At 44.0% G+C, this 18,292-nt stretch overlaps 1 protein-coding gene across 1 annotated transcript in view; it reads right to left on the minus strand.

Moving 5' to 3' along the window:
- Positions 1-18,292, minus strand: part of TBC1D9 (TBC1 domain family member 9) — a 120,845-nt gene that overhangs the window by 34,669 nt on the left and 67,884 nt on the right. The window contains exons 4-10 of the mRNA XM_080797137.1: positions 14,001-14,229; positions 13,321-13,582; positions 11,409-11,616; positions 5,912-6,118; positions 4,857-5,027; positions 3,789-3,939; positions 920-1,134 (exon numbers count right to left, since the gene is read on the minus strand). Coding sequence (XP_080653263.1) covers positions 920-1,134; positions 3,789-3,939; positions 4,857-5,027; positions 5,912-6,118; positions 11,409-11,616; positions 13,321-13,582; positions 14,001-14,229 — 1,443 coding nt within the window. The remainder of the gene's footprint in view (positions 1-919; positions 1,135-3,788; positions 3,940-4,856; positions 5,028-5,911; positions 6,119-11,408; positions 11,617-13,320; positions 13,583-14,000; positions 14,230-18,292) is intronic.

The following is an 18,292-nucleotide window of genomic DNA, read 5'->3' on the forward strand; positions in this document are numbered from 1 at the left end:
TCACTTACTGACTCCATTACTGAAGGCCTGTATTTCCCACTAAAATATGGAACGCCTCCCATATTCGCATGTCATCCTTGCACAGGGGTCATGCTAATCTCTGTATCGTTGCAATTTTGGTACCGTGCTGCTGAAGCGAGCACAAGCCTGCTTTAGCTTTTAGCTGGATGGTCCAGGAAGGCCTCTCTGAATATGTGGTCTTTAAGTCTAGAGTCACATGATCTTGGAGCTTCCCTAATTGTGGTGCATGTATTAGTTCAAGAGATAATTTTAGCTGCTTTGGGGGCAACATTTTTTGAACACCAGATTAAGAATTTATTTTAATGGGTATTGAAGTATAATCACAGCATATAAAAGTTACATTCTCAAATATGTTCTTGCTTAGGAGGCAGGGCAGGAGCACTGTGGAACTCAGAATCCAGAATTACAGGCCAGGTGCTCAGGCACACTCTCCTCTACCTCAGGGAGGGAAGAGAGGCAGCTCGGAGAGTAATCAGAAGCGCCTTGAAGGTCACCCAGATATGAGGTGGTGGATCCGGAAAGGGCGTTCTTGTCTCCCAGCTCCTCCGCTCAGTGCTGGGGTCTCAACCCAGGGAGATTTTGCTCCCCAGGGGCTATCTGGCAATGTTTAAAGGCAGTTTGGCTGTCCCAACTAGGGAGTTTGTGGAGAGAGGTTATTAAATGTGTTATTAAACAGGAATGTTATTAAACATCCTCCAAAGCACAGGACAACCCCGAACAAAGAATTACCCAGTCAAAAAAAAAAAAAAAAAGAATTACCCAGTCCACAAGGTCTCTTGTGCCAAGGTCAAGTAACTTAGGTGCAGGGATGGTTCTGTTAACCATTCTTCTTACCGACTTGCTGGTTAACAAACAGTCCAAAAAAAAAAAAAAAATCTAAACCACCTGTGTCATTTACCTGGCAATATCCTATGTTAGGATTTCGAAAAGCATAAGCTGTTAAGACTCTCCTTAGAGCAGCAATGCCCATTTCATTCTGGAAAGCTGGGTGTTCTGGAAGGGAGCGGTGTAAATCCCTCTCAATCTCCTCTGTGGCAAGATTATACTTCCCCATGGACTTCTCCACTAGGTCTTCGTAGTACCCAGGATGCGTGGCCTTCTCATTGATGGCACCTAGGAAATACCCAACAGATAGAACATCCAAAGGGGTGGACCCTGTCCTCGGTCACAAACACAGCTGACCAAGTGAACCTCTTTGTGTTCCTTACCGTGCAAAGGACACCCGCGAGATAACGACAGCCCACGGATGAGGTGGGCTGTTGCAATTGGGGCCAGTTTGGTACATTTACTTGCGGCCTGCTGCCCTCTTTCAGCTCCACTGTAAGCCAAATTAGAGGTCCGCAAACTAAATATCTGTGTTCCACAGAACTTCCACGGTGATCTGGGGGCTACTTTAGGGAAGAGGAGGAAGGAACGCGAGTAAACCAAGGCGTCCTCGTCTCAGCCAGACCAGTTTTCCTGGTATTTTACTAGGGTTCTCCTTAAGATTTCCCTTGAAAAAGAAAGTTCTGCCTCCCCAAACAAGTTTGAAAACCGAACGCAAAAGCGTAAGGTTTGAAGAGTTCAAACAGCCATACTGAGGAGTAGAGGAGGTGTTAGAATGTATGCAAGGATTTTAGAGTTGCAGTGGGTGGTGTGGGCATTCCTCATAGTGAGCACGTTACGGCTGGCAGTTCCTCAGGGGGTGGGGATGAGCATAGAGAAATGGGCTGAGAATCACTGGTTTGAGATATTTGCATTTTAAGATTCTTAAAGACAGAAAATGCTATACAAAAGTATCTAAATCTAAATAAATATCTTATGTAATTATAAATATATAGACAGACACAAATACACATATAAAACACCCACACACAGATATGCATATTACACACACACGCACACTAAGTGACAAGATAAACTGATCTGTATTTCATGGATTAGAAACTAGAACCCCTGGGCTAGCCTGGACTGTGTCAATGACAGCCACCCAGAAGAGACAACCTTACCACTCACACTTACCCTGGAAAAGGCATTCGGGTTGACAGCAACTTAACACTGGCTTTTGCTTTGTTCTCAAGGGAGATGTGCAAAGATATTATATCATCTGGCTGGCACTTTACTTCACTGGGTGCACTGAACCTGGTCCTGGTATAGTGGCCCTAGAGTCACAGGGCGCAGGGCGGGATCCAGGCGGGGCTCCCAGACCAGGAGCAGGGCTCTGCCCATGGGTGAGCTGGCTTGCATCCTACTACATGTATCCTGCCCCCAGTGAGCTGGGTGGAAATACGAGCTGTAGGCTGCCCCACCCCTGGCCTCACATCGTCCATTACCGTTAAAGAAAATATGCAGTCCAACTCTCCATGTGTCTCTGCAACAGTGCTGTGTACTATTATGTACTATTTCTTGGCTTTCACTTTGAGTTTCATTTTCATCCAGCTGCAAGTAACTTCTAATTTGAATGAGGAAGAAAACAGAATTTTTTGTTTACTATAACAGTGATCTGAATGAGTCTGTCAAGGTGACTAGTTCACCAAACACAAGGTAGATGGAAGACAGGACAGTGAGGCTCTTCTTGGGTTGGATTTGTAATCAGACATCATTTGACTCAAATTTGGATTTCTAGATGAGGAGCTAAGGCTCGTCTACTTAAGGAAAATAAGCCAGGTAAATGAGGCTAGAACAAGCTAGTTTTACATGAAACAGATAAAGCCAATTATTTTTCAGGATTCTATCCCCCCAACCGCTGAGACGTTAATACATCTCATCACAGGCAATTACCATTAATAGCTATTTTTAGAAGGAGCTATGAGTTTGTTTGGTTTTTTAAAAAGGCTTTCCTGTAAGTGTGGCAACTATCCTTTTAATTTTAATGTCATGTTTAAAATAAAAGGTTTTGATAACAGCACTTGTGTTGGACCATCTTAGGTTCAAATAAAAATATTCACATAAGTTTATCTAAAATGATTACTTTTCAGGCTTCTAGCCAGTAAAGCAATTGATTTATAAAGATTGGTGACAAAACAAAAAAATTCCCTGGATGTTCACAACAGAACAGACCCCTGGGATACACTGGACGCTTTGGGCCAAGAGGCAGGCATGCTGGGGCTAGCCTGAAAAACCTACGGTCTCAAGCAGGACTCAAATGTCTGACCCCACTAGGCACATTTTTCCCACTGCTCCTTGACACACCCCCCCTCCGTCCTTCCTAGTGTCTCCAGCTTGGAGTGTAAGTGTGATCTAAGCCTCCAGTTCTGGTGCACATTCTGGCCTCTCTTTCACATCTCCAAGTGACAACCACCAAATTCAGGAGATGGCAAACACCAAGGACGAGGCTTTCTCATTCCTCCCTCTCCCTGCTTCAATGGGGCTCTGACCATGTGCCACCCTTAAGAATTCTCAATGAGACGTATTCTCATCAATGGACACAGCAAGGAAAAGGCAAAACAAAACAAAAAAAACAGCCCCAACAACAACAACAAACTCCTCAAATCACAAAGCATTATACTCTTTCCCACAGGTTCTCTTTTCTCCTAAGTAGCATTAATGAAGGGGTGAAAGAGGTTATGCAGACTTGGGGGATGATGGCTTCCGTATCTGGACAGGTGTATACGTGTTCTGTGTTTTCACCGAGGGACCGCAACACTTGGGGCAGGAAAGGCTATTTAGTGCTGAAGGGCAGCGCTACATTTTCGAAAGAGCCCAGATGCATGACGGGAGGCAGAAGGGGACTGCTGAGGTCCCGCCCACCCCAGGGTCAGGGCCCCCCAGCCCAAGCCCAGCTATACCTGACAGCAGCAGCCAGAGCTCTCCCCGCATGCTCTCCGGTATACCCTTCAACACCAGCTCCCGCGTTTTTTCTGTGCGGTACATGCAGATCCCTTGCCCATACTCAGCAAAATGAATCTTCCAAGCTTGCTCCTTCAAAAACTCTTTGGCCTGAAAGGGATAAATGAAACACTGCTACGTCTCAAAGTATTTTGAGGATGGAAAGGGGAAGTTGGACGGAAAAGCAGCATATCTCCCCTACTGAATAGAGTCGTTATGTTCTGGACAGAGCTCTGGGGAACAAAGAACTCAGATTTTCCGCAGTCCTTCCCTCATTTGACACCTGAATCTAATTTGAAGGTTGGGGTTCTGCTTTGAAGCTTTCTGGCCCCGAATCAGAATTCCATTTACCTGAAATGGGTCAGCAGAACGCAAATTATATTTATGGCTTTATGTAGTGAAAGTGACTTGGTGTTTTTGAAATGTGCGCTGAGAAATTATGTACTTACTTGTTGGCTGACTTAAACAATAGTTAAAAACAAGACAAAAGCCCACATGGAGCCCTGCATCAGGCTCTCTGCTCAGCAGGGAGTCTGCTTCTCCCTCTCCACCTGCCTCTCCTCCAGCTCATGGTCTCTCTCAAATAAATAAATAAAATATTTGATTAAAAAAAAAGACAAAATGTCACATGTATGCTATATAACTCATCTCCTTCTGTGAAGCCATTCTAAGATCCAATGAGAGATTTAGATAAAAATCTAATTTGCTTATAGGAAAATATTCATTTACACAGATATTTATGAGTTAACTTTGATTAAAAAACCCTTTTAAATGTTATTGTTCTAGGGGCACCTGGGTAGCTCAGCCGTTAAGTGTCTGCCTTCAGGTCTGGTCATGATCCTGGAGATCAAGCCCCGCATTGGGCTCCCTGCTGCTTGGGGAGCCTGCTTCTCCCTTTCCCACTCCCCCTGCTGTGTCCCTTCTCTCACTGTCTCTCCTATCCAATAAGTGAAATCTCTAAAAAAATAAATCAATCACTGTGATTGTTCTAATACACAAAGTTTCAGGCAAGAGCAGGGGACACCCACCAGTTTCGGGTTGAACTCTTCTGGGGACCGCCGCCGGTACATGGTCATCAGGGTCTGTGTGGCCGTGGGGACGCTGTTGCCGTTCAGGTTAAACTGGCGCTCTCCGTCGGCATCAGAGCTCGTGCTCCTCTGGGGACTGGAGGAGACGAGGCTGCTAGGCCGAGAACACACCTGCCGGCACACAGAAGAAAAGACGCTGAAACAGCACAGGCGGACAACCCACTTCTCCAGTGTCCTCTGCACAGACCGAGTAGCTGCATCACGGTGCCCAACAGGTCTCTCGCTACGTGAAAACACAGGAGGAAGGCAGAAAGCCAGCGCTTTGGCGGAGATGAGACAGGTGTAGGGTCCTAGACCATGAAGCCGCAATGCTCGAAACAGGTTTCCTCTTATTTTAGATGCATTTTTGCAGCAAACTGGTTGGCCGTTAGTTTCTGATTAGCATGCAGGGAAACATGACATGGCTGCATCAGCTGCTTACAGGGCCGCCCCCTCGTGCCCGCTCTAGTTTCTGATGCCCCCATGAGCTCAGACCAGGTGGACTAGGGCGGGCCTGCTCCCTGTGAGGTCACCATCTTTACAGTACATTTCAGCTGCCAGTAATTGCTCTGTCATTTGAGCTGGACACCTATCTTCCCGGACTCTGACTCCCCTGGATGTTGCCCAGGGCCTAATTTGTAAGGGACACAATATGTATTTGATCATAATAAAGTCATCATCGTGATGATGCATCTCAGATTCGAGACTACAGTGACCTCTGTACATTCCCAACAACGTCACTACGTGAACACTGTTGCGTAAACAGGACCAATTACTTAGTAATTTCTTCAACTACGAAATAAGGTTAGACCAGATGATCTACAGGGCTCTGTCTAGCTCTGTGATCCCAAAGACAAACTCCATGAGAGTTATATGAGCTGAGACACTGCTCTGGGCATCAGGGTAAGTGCCTTATCTTAGCACAGCTTGAGGATCCAACAGAATGGACAAGGAGGGCCCACTCTCGGGCAGAGCACTAGGATGAATGCAAACACCCTCAGGCAGATCCCACAGACCTCATCATCTGAGCTGTTGTAGCTGCCTGCAAACTCCTTGTCCGAATATATCTTGGAGGTCGTCTGTTGCAGGAAATCCGAGATCCTCTGCACTAGAAAGTCTCTATCTTTCAAATTGGCAAACAGGAAGGTCATCCTGTTCCTGGTGCTGATAGATAAAGGACTGGGGAGTACGCTGGAGCTGTCTGCCTTTTCCACAATCGTCACCTGAAAGAAACATGAAACAAAGAGCATTGTTTTCCAGGGATCAGCCAACAGCAGCCTCTGAGCAGCACCGAACAAGGAATACAACACTTCTACATTCTGCAGGAACCACCCCATCTTACTGAGGCAAAGATGCGACTCTCTGCCTCTGCTCCAATAAAATAAAACCACTCCTAACAACTCAAATTGGAGTTCATATCAGAAGCTGGAATTATTGTGCTGGTCTTTCTAAATCAGCAATTCTACCTCGGGAGGGATTTTGTTCCCCCCGGAGACATCTGGCAACATCTAGAGGCGTTTCTGGTTGTCAGAAGTGGAGGGGACCAGCAGCATCCAGTAGGTGGAGGCCAGGGATGTCTCTGGCCAGCCTGTAGTGCACAGAACAGGTGACCCCTAACAGAGTCTGGCCCACGATGTCAACAGGGCTAAGGTTTAGAAAACTCTTTGTGAAGAAACTCCCTGATTTTCATCAAAATTGCACAGGTCCTAAGGGAGAGGACTCCTCACTGCCCCATCATGCCTAAGAGAAACAACCCGTGATACTCGTGCCTTTTTACCAAGCTTCATGTTGGGATGGTTTTCAAAACCTCACCCATCTCTCAAACGTCTCCTTCGAACTCCAGGGCTTTGCGACCTCTCCTCCTACCACCTGAACGTTTTAAAGGCTCCATGCGGAACAGACATCCCCACCGGCGCTGGCAGACCGTGTGCGTGGTGTGCGCATGCGTGTGGTGAAGTAAATCGACCACGTGAGGAAATGAGCAAGAAAGAAGCACGTTTGTTCTAGCTCTGAACTGAAGACACGCAGTTGGGGCTTTAGAATACGATTTTCATCAACTAGAAACCAGGATAAATGCATAAAAATATTTTTCTTTACCACAGTAGGAAAAAAAAAATCTCAAGGCCAGCCCTAGATAAATGGTTTAACTTGCAGCAGCTCTGACTATATCCTTGAAGTTCAGTTTCTCTTCCCCTCTTCATTTCCACCTGTAAGCAGTCTGGACAGGTTCAACTCTACTTCATGAACATTTTCATGTAAAATACATTTTATCCAAAGCAGAATTTTAAAAATCCTTTTCCCCTTCACGGCAAGAAACCTGTTGGAGTTGCCCGAAAAGTTGAGTGGCCCCAAGTGTAAAATGGGGACAACCGGGATCCACAGAGGGAAAACTGCAGGATCGGATTTTATCAATACATATAGTGATTTTATATATATATATATATATATATATATATATATATATATACACATACACACACACACATACATACACACACACACACACAACACACACATATTCTTTTAAAAAGGATTTTATTTATTTGAAAGAGAGAGAGTGAGTGGGAGGGAGAGACAGTCTGAGGGAGACTCTGCGCTAAGCATAGAGCCTGACATGGGGCTTGATCTGACGACCCCAAGACCATGACTTGAGCTAAAACCAAGACTCGGACGCTTAATCAACTGAGCCACCCAGGTGCCCCTATATTTATATACTTTTAAAGGAATGTATTGAGGTACTTGGGGTTGTACATAAAAGTGGTTTTTTTTCCTAATGCAAAAGCTGGAGAAAGGGCAAAAAAATTATCATGAATTTTCCCATGGCACTTAAAACATGCTAAACAATACCTATTTTTAAAAGACCTATGAAAACTCCTTTTTTCACAACTTTTTTTTTTTTTAATTCTTTTGGTCACCAGATGTCTCAGACCAAATGACAAATGCCAAGAGAACTAAAGGCTCAAGTTCCACACCCAAAACCCAGAGAGCCATGTGGATCTTGATGAGGTCAAAGTGAAAGTCCTTTAGCTAGATCACAAATACACAAACCACCCGAAAGCGCCTACATAAAACATGAATGCTTATATGCACTACAAAATATTTTTTGCTGACAGATTATTTCTGGTAGAATCCGATAACATAAGCTCAGTGACACCAGCAAAGGGTAACAGCCACATTCGAGTATTCTAGTTTAATGAGGCACATTTCATTACCAACTTGGGTTATATAAATAGACTGGAATTTAGGCAAAGCTTTATGTTTCATATGTAGTATCTGCAAGGTAATTTATGATTTTTAGAAAAAAGAGAGACTTCATCTGGAATCTCTATCTAAAGAAGAACCTGATCGGTTCACTTTATCTCCCTGCTTTGCTGCCTCAGCAGTTTCTTCAAAATCTGTAGTAACGTGATTCTGTGTCTATTTGATCTACCTTAAGTCTATCTGTGGAATATACATTAACAATCTCCAGTCAATATTTTAGTTTAGGTTGTAAAAAATTAAATGAAACAACAATTCCTAGTTTACATCACCCTAAAGTAGCCATTTCAAGTAGGATATTTCCATGGAGGCTGCTGCTCATCAATCAGCTTAACTCAGGTCTAAAAGGTACCCAGTTCATGGAGAGACACCTCTCTGTTCAGACAGACCCTGTGTTGGGGGGAAGGGGGAGGGGGGAGAGGGAGGGGGCCCACTTTTTGTCATTAAGGTAACATTAAGGTTGTAAAAGGTACACTGAGTCCTTTGCTTCTTCCATTAGTTGGGATTAGGGAATCTGTCCTCATACGTCTTGGAGATCCATCAGGTTAAGAAGGCACTGCTGCCTTCTTTAAAGTTGCATCCACCAACCATAACACGCTTTATTTCTCGATGCTACTACTTCCACTATTGTTCCTCCTCTGATTTACCCTGAAATACGACCGAATGATCTCTGCTCTACCAGCTGTTTGGGAAAACAAGCAAGCCAGAAACGGGCTGAGAATATCAACCCCCATTCTCCCAGCTGCCCTGGACTCTCACTATCATACTGGATCTGGCACTGAAAGGTGAAGAGCGCCAGCGGGAGGCGGCGAACGGGAGAGTGGGCAGCAGACATCCTGACCCCTCCTCACTCCTTATCTCCCTTCGGATCAACAGTGATGACTCGCTCCATCCACCAGTACAGAGCCTTCATCTTGGAACCGGTAGCCCTAGCTGTTGCAGGTAACTTGCTTTGGGGTCGTATGTGATGGAAGAAAACTAGAAATGAAGAAAATTAAGTTTGGTAACAGTCTATGGCAAAGAAGGTCCATTTGCTGGCAAAAGTTATGAAATCCATTCCAGAGCCAGATGTAGGTACTTGCCGAATTATCTGCCTCAGAACTCACCCCCACCACGTATCTCCTCAAACAATGTCACAACACCAGTTACCTCATTTTAGAAGAAGTAGAACCAGATTTGTCAACTGCCTAACGTTTTGCATTCTTTTTGACCCACCCATTCAGCTTCTAGGAACTTATAATTCATACTTGAAGCAAAAATCATGCATATAATTGGAAGAAAACTAAAAATAATGTACAGGTCCAACCACAGGTAACTAAAATAAATTTTATAGATCCAGTTAATGGAATAAGAGGCAGTCATTAAAAACGGTACTATCAAAGAGCATTGAATGACACAGGGGAAAGTTTAATATACACTCGGTATTGAGGGAAATAAGCAAAAAATATAAATTCACTATGTTTTATAGCTAAACAATATAAACAATATAAATGACAGCCAAGTATAGAACAATATATATTTTGTTTTATAGCTAAACAATATAAACAATATAAATGACAGCCAAGTATAGAAAGAGCCTGGGAAAGCTGTACAGCTGAGTAACGAGTTATCTGACTGGTGGGACTAGGGATGTGTTTTATTTTCCTTTGATTTGTCTGTACTTTCACAAATTTTCTGTGGTAATGGTGAATTATTCTTTAAACAAAAGAAAACAACAACAACAAGAAAACAAAAAAATCTATTTATATAAATGTTCTCTCTAAAACAGAAAAGAAGGCAGAGGGATACTTGAATCCTTTACTGTAGAGAATCTTAACCAAGGGTCAATCTTAATTACATAACCAAAGTTTCTAACCACCCTTCACTTCTAGAAAAGGACCAGGGCAGGTTAAAGTGGTCTCCAGGACTAGAAACTGTAGGACTTCTAGCCCCCAGCAGCCTAACCTGGAGCTCCTTCTCAACTCCAAACCTCAAGGTGAGGTCTCCGTGTAAGTCCCAGAACCACCTAGCACCGTGGAGATAGGACAGAAGCCTCCTCCTACCCAGAAACAGTAAGAATGTGGAGAGAGTAAGAATGTACAATGTCTTCATTGTGCATGAGAATGGGCCTGGGACTTTATTAAAATACAGATTCCAGAATTTGCAGAGATTCCGAAAATGCGGGTCGGGCTCAGGAGCCTGCCTCTATGGCCAGCAGCCCCGTGGTTCTCTTGCTGGTAACCGGCAGACCGGAGCTAACACGTGGCTTTTCTGATTCACAATCTAGACTGTTCCCTTGGGACCAAGCTGCTCTCTGGCTGAGCAGGTATAGTAACTACATTTTCTCAATTTTGTATTTGAGGCTTTGATACCCCGGGCCTTGTGGACCCTGGCAGGGCCACCTTCCCAAAGTTAGCCAACTCTGAGAGATAATAAAGGACTCACCCGGGAGCACGACATTCCTACGCAAACCAAGTGTGCAGAGCCCACCACACTGCCTCCACCGCCTTTAATCCAGCTCTCACACTCAGGGTCAACGACCCTTGCTCTAGTCACCCCAGGGGCGGGGACAGATCTCAGATAGCTAGGGATGGCCGCTATGCCCCAGAGCCTGCTGAAATTATTCCAGTCAGCCATTCTAAACCTGCTTACCCTGCCTCACCTGTTTCTTCCCATAGAAATCACATTAAAGGCCCTTGCCCCCATTTCCCAACTCCCTCTGCCTACGGACCAACCGTGGTGCTTCCCCAGTGGGTCCCCACGGCCTCTCCCAGAAGGATGGTGAGTACAACAAGCCCCTTCCAGTGGCAGCCACCTCCTGATATGTTGGCCTCACCACACCTGAGTAACAGTAAAATCTCATTTTAAAACTCTAGGCTGGAGGCGCTTGGGGGGCTCAGCACGATCCCAGGGTCCTGGGATGGAGTCCCGCATCGGGCTCCCTGCTCAGTGGGGAGTCTGCTTCTCCCTCTTCCCTTGTCCCTCCCCACTACTGATGCTCCCTCTTGCGCTCTCCCTCTCTCTCAAATAAAGAAATAAAATCTTAAAAAAAACAAAAAAAACTCTAGGCTGCCTTTTCTAGGAAGAAAAGCTCTTTCAGGTCACCAACAGCAATGACCCCACACAAAAGGGAGCGTCCAGGGCCACCAAAGAATTATAAACATTCACCTACGGTTAAAAAAACAACAACGAAATGCTGGTCAAAGCATCTGTGGTTCACACAGAAAAGTATTACAAACGAAACACTTAGGCGATCCACTTTCGCCCGACACCCACCTCACGGAGTGGGATGATGAGGCTACACACGTTCTCCCCCTTGCTGGTGAAGCAGATGTAATTCGTGGACACAAACATCTGCCCCAAGATGTGCATTTTGTTGAATGGAGTCCAGAGGGTGCAGTCTGTGTGGCCGTCCAGTTTTTCATCTTTGGGCAGCCGGAAGAGTGCACGGTACCTCTCGCTCTTGGCCCTGGCGTCGAGATCACTGGAAGGCAAGGACAGCATCACCTCGCACGAGAGAAACGTTTCAGTGGCATCTGAAGGATGCAGCGGGGAGGTCTCGCAGCCCAGCTCTCCGCTCCTCCACCCGGTCACTCACCCCCACCTTCTTGGCTTTCTCCCGGAGCTAACCCCAACCTATGACCCAGAAGCACAATAGAATTATTTAAATCTGTGTAGGTCCCTTGGGCAGTCATTTTACAATCAGTATCTGTAAATGTTGAAGACACCTGAGGAAGACTAGGCCTGGATAGGAAATCCACTGTTCTTCTAAAGGAATGCGGTAATTTCTAAAGAGGTTATTACATTCACACTTCTCCAGAGCCACTTTTGGGGCCTTAACTCTTAAGAAAGATCTAAGGAGAGTGCAAACAAGCCTCACGAATCTCCTGGCTATCACGGTCTGGCCTAAAAAGACAACAAAATTGCCTGAAACACAGAACAACCCACCTCTTGTCCACTTTGAGTTTCCAACCTCAGCTCGGTTTTTCTCCCCTTTTTCCTGTTTATCAAGTCAGTTGTTCAAGCCTCTCAAGCTTCTATGCCACCTCAGCCGCTGGGTGGGAGAGTCTCTGGCTTCCCAGAACAAAGCCGGGCTCCCCCCACCCCGGCCCCAGTGCCCTCCCTCTTACTGCCAATTTGCTTCCATCCTCACCGGCTCTTACTTCCTTTCCATTGCAGAGGGAGAGGTATGAGCACACACAATTTTCTCCACACCCCATTGGACGTCACCTCTAAAATGACTGGTTTTCTTATAGCTTTAGCTCTGGGCCCCCTCCTTCCCTGCACCTACCTTCACCACAAACCCTTCCCCTTCCATCCTATATTCAAATCTTCTGCATTCTAAGATCTATCCTTCCTCCTTTACCACTGAATCTCTTGAAAGAGCAGTCTACACTTGTCTAATTCCCGTTCCTTGCCTTTCATTTGTGATTCGATCCACTTCAATAACACCCTTCACCCTCAACCGCGCCGCTGAAACACGCCTCAGAGCAGCAGACATCTTCAGCGCAGTGATCTCTTGTCAGGTTCCAATACCAGCTGTACTCCAGGGATTTCCAGTTCCATCTATGCTATGGCATAGCCCTCGTACGTGCTCTCCCTCTCTCACTCCCTATCTCAGTTCCGGACAATTCCATGCACACACTCCCACTTGAGAGCCTCAACTTTTCCTTGACCCTCTCTCTAGCTCCACTCCCACAACCAGACTTCCAGGCTTTTCTGCAGCCTCTCCTCATCACATGCCTCCCCACTTTCCAGACATTGATGGACTTAATCCCCTCTGTGCTTTTCCCCTGTGATTCCTGCATTGTGTTATTCCCTCTGGCTGAAATATCCATCTGACTGAATCTGTATGGGTGACTTCTACTACCTCTGGAGAGACCACTCCAAGAAGCGCCCTATGAGGGCTTTACCCACCACCTCCCCCCAGCACCCCGCCCATAGGCACCCCACCCACAGGTACCCCGCCCCCGGGACCAGAAGAGTTCCCGTCACTTTGTGTCAGAGCTGGCCGTGTCTGCCTCACTCGTTGACCTTTGAGTGCTTCAGACAGTTTTTTTCAGTTCTGCATCTATACCCAGAAAACTGGTCAGACCCCTTGCGATGGTTCAGAAAAGGTTACATTTCACAGAAGAATGTAAGTCTCTCTTATTTCTGAAGTGTGTAAGACTTTGTCTCTGTCACCTACCGTTTTAGGGCCGACACTTTTTTAGGAGACTTCTTTTTCAGTTTGGGCAGGGATCTGTCCTGTTCAAATCCCTCATTGTCTAAGAGCTGCCTCATGGCTATGTTGGCGAGCTGCTCCATTAACTTGAAGGTCTCATTGATGTTGAGAAAGACAGAGAAGAAATGTTCACTGGACCTCGTGCTCACTTTGATCACATCAGGCAGGAGCAGCGTGGCGTTCTTCTCAAGCTGTGTGATGTCCACCCACCGGATCACCAGCTTGGCTGAGCACAGGGAACAAGCTGGTCAGCACCTGGCTCCTTAAAATCCCCGAAGGATCCTTCAGTCTCACCACCCAGCCCTCAATCTCGCTGAACTCCTCTGAGTTTGCATGTGCCATATTTGTTACTGTTTTGTTTGAGAGACAAATTTAGACCCCATAAATTCTGAAGTCATCCTTATCATGGACTGAAGTCCATGTCAACAATGTTTATTACAGCTTTGGGGACTCCCTATTATTTAATAACCTTTTTTTTTTAAAATAATGAGAATAATTAACTTCACTTGTTACATAGTTAAAACATAGTGTAGACTGACTCATCACTACAGATCTATTTGTGGCATTCTGATGTGGTTTATGAGTTTGGGGCAACACCTCAGCAGACTTTCCCAAGTTTCCCTCTGACATTCTAGACAGCTCACCTTCCCTTCCCATAAGGAAAGAATAAAAGCAAAGGTGATTAATACTGAGGTACATCCAGCCCTGGCGGGGGACCTTCCCCTTCCAGTAGCTGCAAGAGTAATAGTTGACGAGCTTCTCCTCCTCGGGCATCCCGAACAGCCTGTGGAATTTCACAATGGCTTCTTTGAACTTCTCCGTGTCATCATCTTCCTTCACGTCGTTGATCTTGTTATACTCTGCAATGATACCCTGGAGCAAGGAGAAAATGAGGCACATGACGAGTATTAACAAGACTAGGGCTGCTTTTTTTCTGTATGCTGTAAATATTGGAAAGAAAAAAAAAAACAATTACTTATGCTAGAATTTTTTTTAATTGATGAATTATTTTTCAAAGGCTGCCCCCCAATTCTAAGCCCATTACCGGGAAGCACTTGTGTACTAAAAGATCTTCAAATAACAGTATCAATTTGATTTTCTGTTTATGGGTGTTAATCATTTTAAGAAGTTCACTTAAAATGAAGCCCGTGGTCTTAGTCTACAAATGAGGAGATATAAAAGATTTTGCAAATTCTACTGTTTTTCCTAGCTCATCATGATGAAGTCACCCCAAAGGTCAGTTTCTGCTTTTCTCAAGATTACTACTTCATTAAGAGAACAAAGAGGGCTGGCTTTCACGGAGACCAGGGAAGATCCACTTGGAACCGAGGCTAATCCGGGGGTGAGCAGGCTTTGGGAACGTGCTGTGTTAGGGAACTTCAGACAACCATGAGGTGGCACGAGGGGACTGGACCTCTGGGTGGGGAGAAGAAGCCACTTCAGATGAAGGATGTACAAACCCTTCCCAGTTGGCAAATATACCTACAGCCCACGTGACATTTCAAATTATCAATGCCTTTAGAGGGGTATTTAAAATACATATATTATATATATAATATATAAATTATATACATATGAAATAAGTGAATAAATAAAAGTGACTGAGTCAGAAACCACTAATAAGTAGTAGCAGTTGGGTTTCTAGGCAACCCCAATAACCAATCAACTTAGAGTAAGCCTGGACACCCTCAGGTGGGCTAATACCTGTTCCCCTGCACCACTTAGCAGGGCTCTGACCTGAAGCCAGAATAAGAACATTAGAAGGGAATGAAGTATAATAAACCAAATGATAGCCATGTTTTGAGTGGACAAACATTCAAACTGCATTATCCCAGATCTACTAAATACTAGGCTTCTAGAACGTTCATCTAAATTTAAAAAACAAGATGTCTCTAATAAAAGAGAATTTATGAGGCTGTAGAACTGAGAAACAACACTGGAACACTCCAAGGCCTAGTATATAATATCAATAGGCCGGGCCTTGCCAACTAACTTCAACAGTAAAAGTAACAGTCCCCCTAAGATTCACTTTCCAACTTCTCCACCTTTAAGAAGAGAGAGGATCCAGAAGGCTTATAGTTTGCTTATAATTTTTGTAGACAAGTGGACCGGCTGATGGAGCAAAGGAATGGATCATCTCCCTCTTTTACGTTCTACAGGTACTACATCATATAAAACAGATTATCCTGATTCCAGGCAACAGCTCCACATAACTTTGAAAAATCACTACAATCCAAATATTTGGGATGTCCAACACAAATTCAAATACACAAAGGACAGTGACATGGAATTCACAAAAAGGAAAATTAACTTAGCGAACATGAAAAAATATTCAACCTCATAATCAGAGACAGAAAATTCAAACAGTAAGAGCCCAACTTTTACCTATTAAATCTGGGAAACCGTTTAAACAACCGGAATGCTGAAAAGTGAGCAATGATGTAATTGCACAGGGATTCTAATATACTGACAATCTCTACTAAGGGCCACTAAAAAGGTGTAAACTTAATAATCAATGTTTTATAATCTGTAATCTATCCCAAAGGAATGAAACAAAAACTCCAGAAGAACTTATATGAACAAGTGTTCACCATATGATATTACTGTTTGTGCCTACCCCAACTGGTCTAGAATGTAAGGAGACTTCTAGAAAGAGAGGAATGGTATAGTCAATATGGGATGATATTACATTATTAAAATAACAATGAAAAATTATGTAACAATACCAGTCAAGGGGACAAAGACGTGATATAAAATTATACACACAGTAAGACTATTACGATAAAATGCACTCCAGAAATCTAGAAATAAATATACAAAATGTTATCTATGGGTTTGAGTTATGGTTGCCTCTGCAGTTAATTATTACATTTATAATTTATAAAAGTTAATTAAATCTCAAAACAATACATTTGTTGGTTCCCTTCATGATTGGACAACTGGGAATGCTTAAAGCATTCATTTGCACATGAATGACATTCTTTCACACATAATTGCATTAATAGCAGTTCCTTCCTCATAATTGGTTTCAGGGGAATTAAATGTGACATTTTTGGTGTAATAAAAACAGTAAGAAGAACGGCTATTTGACATAATTGGTCTTTGTTTTATTTTCTGTTTTTTTGTGTGTTTGTTTTTGTTTTCCTCCTGGCTATTGTCACTTCTAAGTAATTTGTATCTATTATCCAAAGACGTACCATCTGAGGGAGGACTAGCAAGACCTAACTAAGGACCGCAGAAGTGCCTCCTGCACAGGCAAGAAGCCTGACGACCATCCCCACCCCAGGCAGCAGCCCCCTGCGACATGGTCAGCTGAGGAACCTCACACTCTCTGTTTCCATTACTTCCCAGAAATTCAGACATGTGACTCAGAAATGAAATGAAGAAGTTATAAAAACCAGAAGGGTTTTATCAATAAAACAACTCTCGGGTATTCAAGAATACTTTTTTGTTTGGAAACTCCTACCTCCTCCCAGCTTCAAACTGACCCTTTCCAGCGTCTTCCCTGCTCCCGTCTTCACCCTCTTCACTACCTGTCTAGTTTCGTTAATCATGACCATGGAGTACAAACTGAAATCAGCCATCCTGAAGCAGTGAAAAATATCCATCTTGAGGGGCAAAGGGTGGGGGAAAGGAAGAGGGTGATATGTTACATGTGTTTTTGTGCTGTTCAACCCTCCCTAATTTTATGTGGTCCCATTAAAATTCAGTTCACTCCCTCAAAAATAGCAGACCCTAAAAAGGCAATGATATTCCACTCTTTCTTCTGATGATAAAACTATTACTTGAGGGGTGCCTGGGTGGCTCTGTGGGTTAAAGCCTCTGCCTTCGGCTCGGGTCATGATCTCCGGGTCCTGGGATTGAGCCCCACATTGGGATCTCTGCTCAGCAGGAAGCCTGCTTCCCCCTCTCTCTCTGCCTGCCTCTCTGCTTACTTGTGATCTCTGTCTGTCAAATAAATAAATAAACTCTTTAAACCTACTACCTGTTCGTGTAAAAGTTTAGTGTAAGAGAAGAAATCAGGTAGAAATTGGCCATCCTGTATAATTTTAATGAGAGATGAACTATCAGATCACTTCCTAGAATTCTTCCTTAATCCAGGTATAAAGAAAGGCTTTCTAACAATGACTAAAAATCTGGAAAGAATTTCTAATTTTGACTAAATAAAACATTTACATGTTCCATGGCAAAAACTATCATAAGCAAAGTCAAAAGGCAAATGACAAACTTAGGGAAAATATCTGTGGTATATATCACCAACAAAAGGCTAGTGGCCGGGCACCTGGCTGGCTCAGTTGGTTAAGCTACTGCCTTCAGCTCAGGTCATGATCCCAGAGTCCCTGGATCAGATCAGGCTCCCAGCTCCACAGGGAGTCTGCTTCTCCCTCTGACCTTCTCCCCTCTCCCTCTCACGCTCTCTCACTCTCTCTCAAATATATAAAATCTTTTTTTTTAAAAAAGGCAAATGGCCTTTATATAAAAGAACTTAAAAATTAAGAAAAATAAGACCAAAATCCCATAGAAAAATAGGTGAAAGACATGAGCGGACATTCTACAGAGATATAAAAATGGCCCATTAAGGATTTAAAAATATATTCAACTTCACTCATAAGTGAGATAAATGCAAATTAAAATAACACTAAAATATTTCCCCCCATCAGATTGGCAAAAACTCAAAAGCCTGATAATCTACTTTTTTGGTGAAGTTGTAGGAAAACAGGCTTTCCCATATATGCCAGTGGGAATGTAAAATGGTACAATTCCTGTGTGTGTCGGGGGGGGATTTGGCAGTATTACGCAAAATGACACATGCATTTACCCCTAGATCTGGCAATCCCACTGCTAACAGTTTATCTTAAAGACAGATCCCCACAAAACAAACACACACACAAATGTATATGTATATACACACATACACATATCCATGTATATTATT

This window comes from Martes martes (assembly GCF_963455335.1).
Source record: "Martes martes genome assembly, chromosome: 2".
Classification (NCBI taxonomy): domain Eukaryota; kingdom Metazoa; phylum Chordata; class Mammalia; order Carnivora; family Mustelidae; genus Martes; species Martes martes.